The sequence below is a fragment of the Plasmopara halstedii genome (assembly GCF_900000015.1).
Source record: "Plasmopara halstedii genome assembly, contig: Scaffold_1406, whole genome shotgun sequence".
NCBI lineage: Eukaryota > Oomycota > Peronosporomycetes > Peronosporales > Peronosporaceae > Plasmopara > Plasmopara halstedii.
The window spans coordinates 1-409 of record NW_020188321.1 but is presented as its reverse complement, the minus strand read 5'-3'; the positions used below and the strand labels follow the sequence as shown (position 1 = coordinate 409).

Sequence of the window (409 nt, the reverse complement as noted above, 5' to 3'; positions counted from 1 at the left end):
GGTGCAGTGCCCAAAAAAGTGTACATGCATTACGAGGATGGTACAGAAGTACAGACACTTACTCTCAAAATGGTATTGCCGTCCAAATGGGCAGGACACACTGTCGATTACCTCAAGGATGTGCGTTATCGAATGTTCTGGAATCGGTGTAGTTTTCATGTGCTTACCATGCTATATGCAGTTCTTCGTAGAACATTACAATACTAAAAAGCCGGAAAATGTGCTGGATGCAACTGAGATGCATTTAGAAAAAAAAGGCAACGCGATACTTTTCGGCGATGAACTACTACACACGGCAGTGCAGAAGTACGACGACCTGTTTCTCAAACCTGGTAAATCCATGCCTAAACCCGTGCGCGCTCAAAGTAAGCAGGATTTAACTACGAGCTATGACAGTGTTGATGTTATA

At 43.5% G+C, this 409-nt stretch overlaps 1 protein-coding gene across 1 annotated transcript; it reads left to right on the top strand.

Annotated features, from left to right (window-relative positions):
- Positions 1 to 24: 24 nt before the first annotated feature.
- Positions 25 to 365, top strand: PHALS_01348 (chp-1 rar1 homologue; the record flags this gene model as incomplete). The annotated part of the gene is made up of 2 exons (XM_024715725.1): positions 25 to 120; positions 182 to 365. Coding segments are annotated over 2 exons (280 nt in total), but the record flags the coding sequence as incomplete, so codon positions are not given.
- Between the last annotated feature and the right edge of the window lie 44 nt (positions 366 to 409).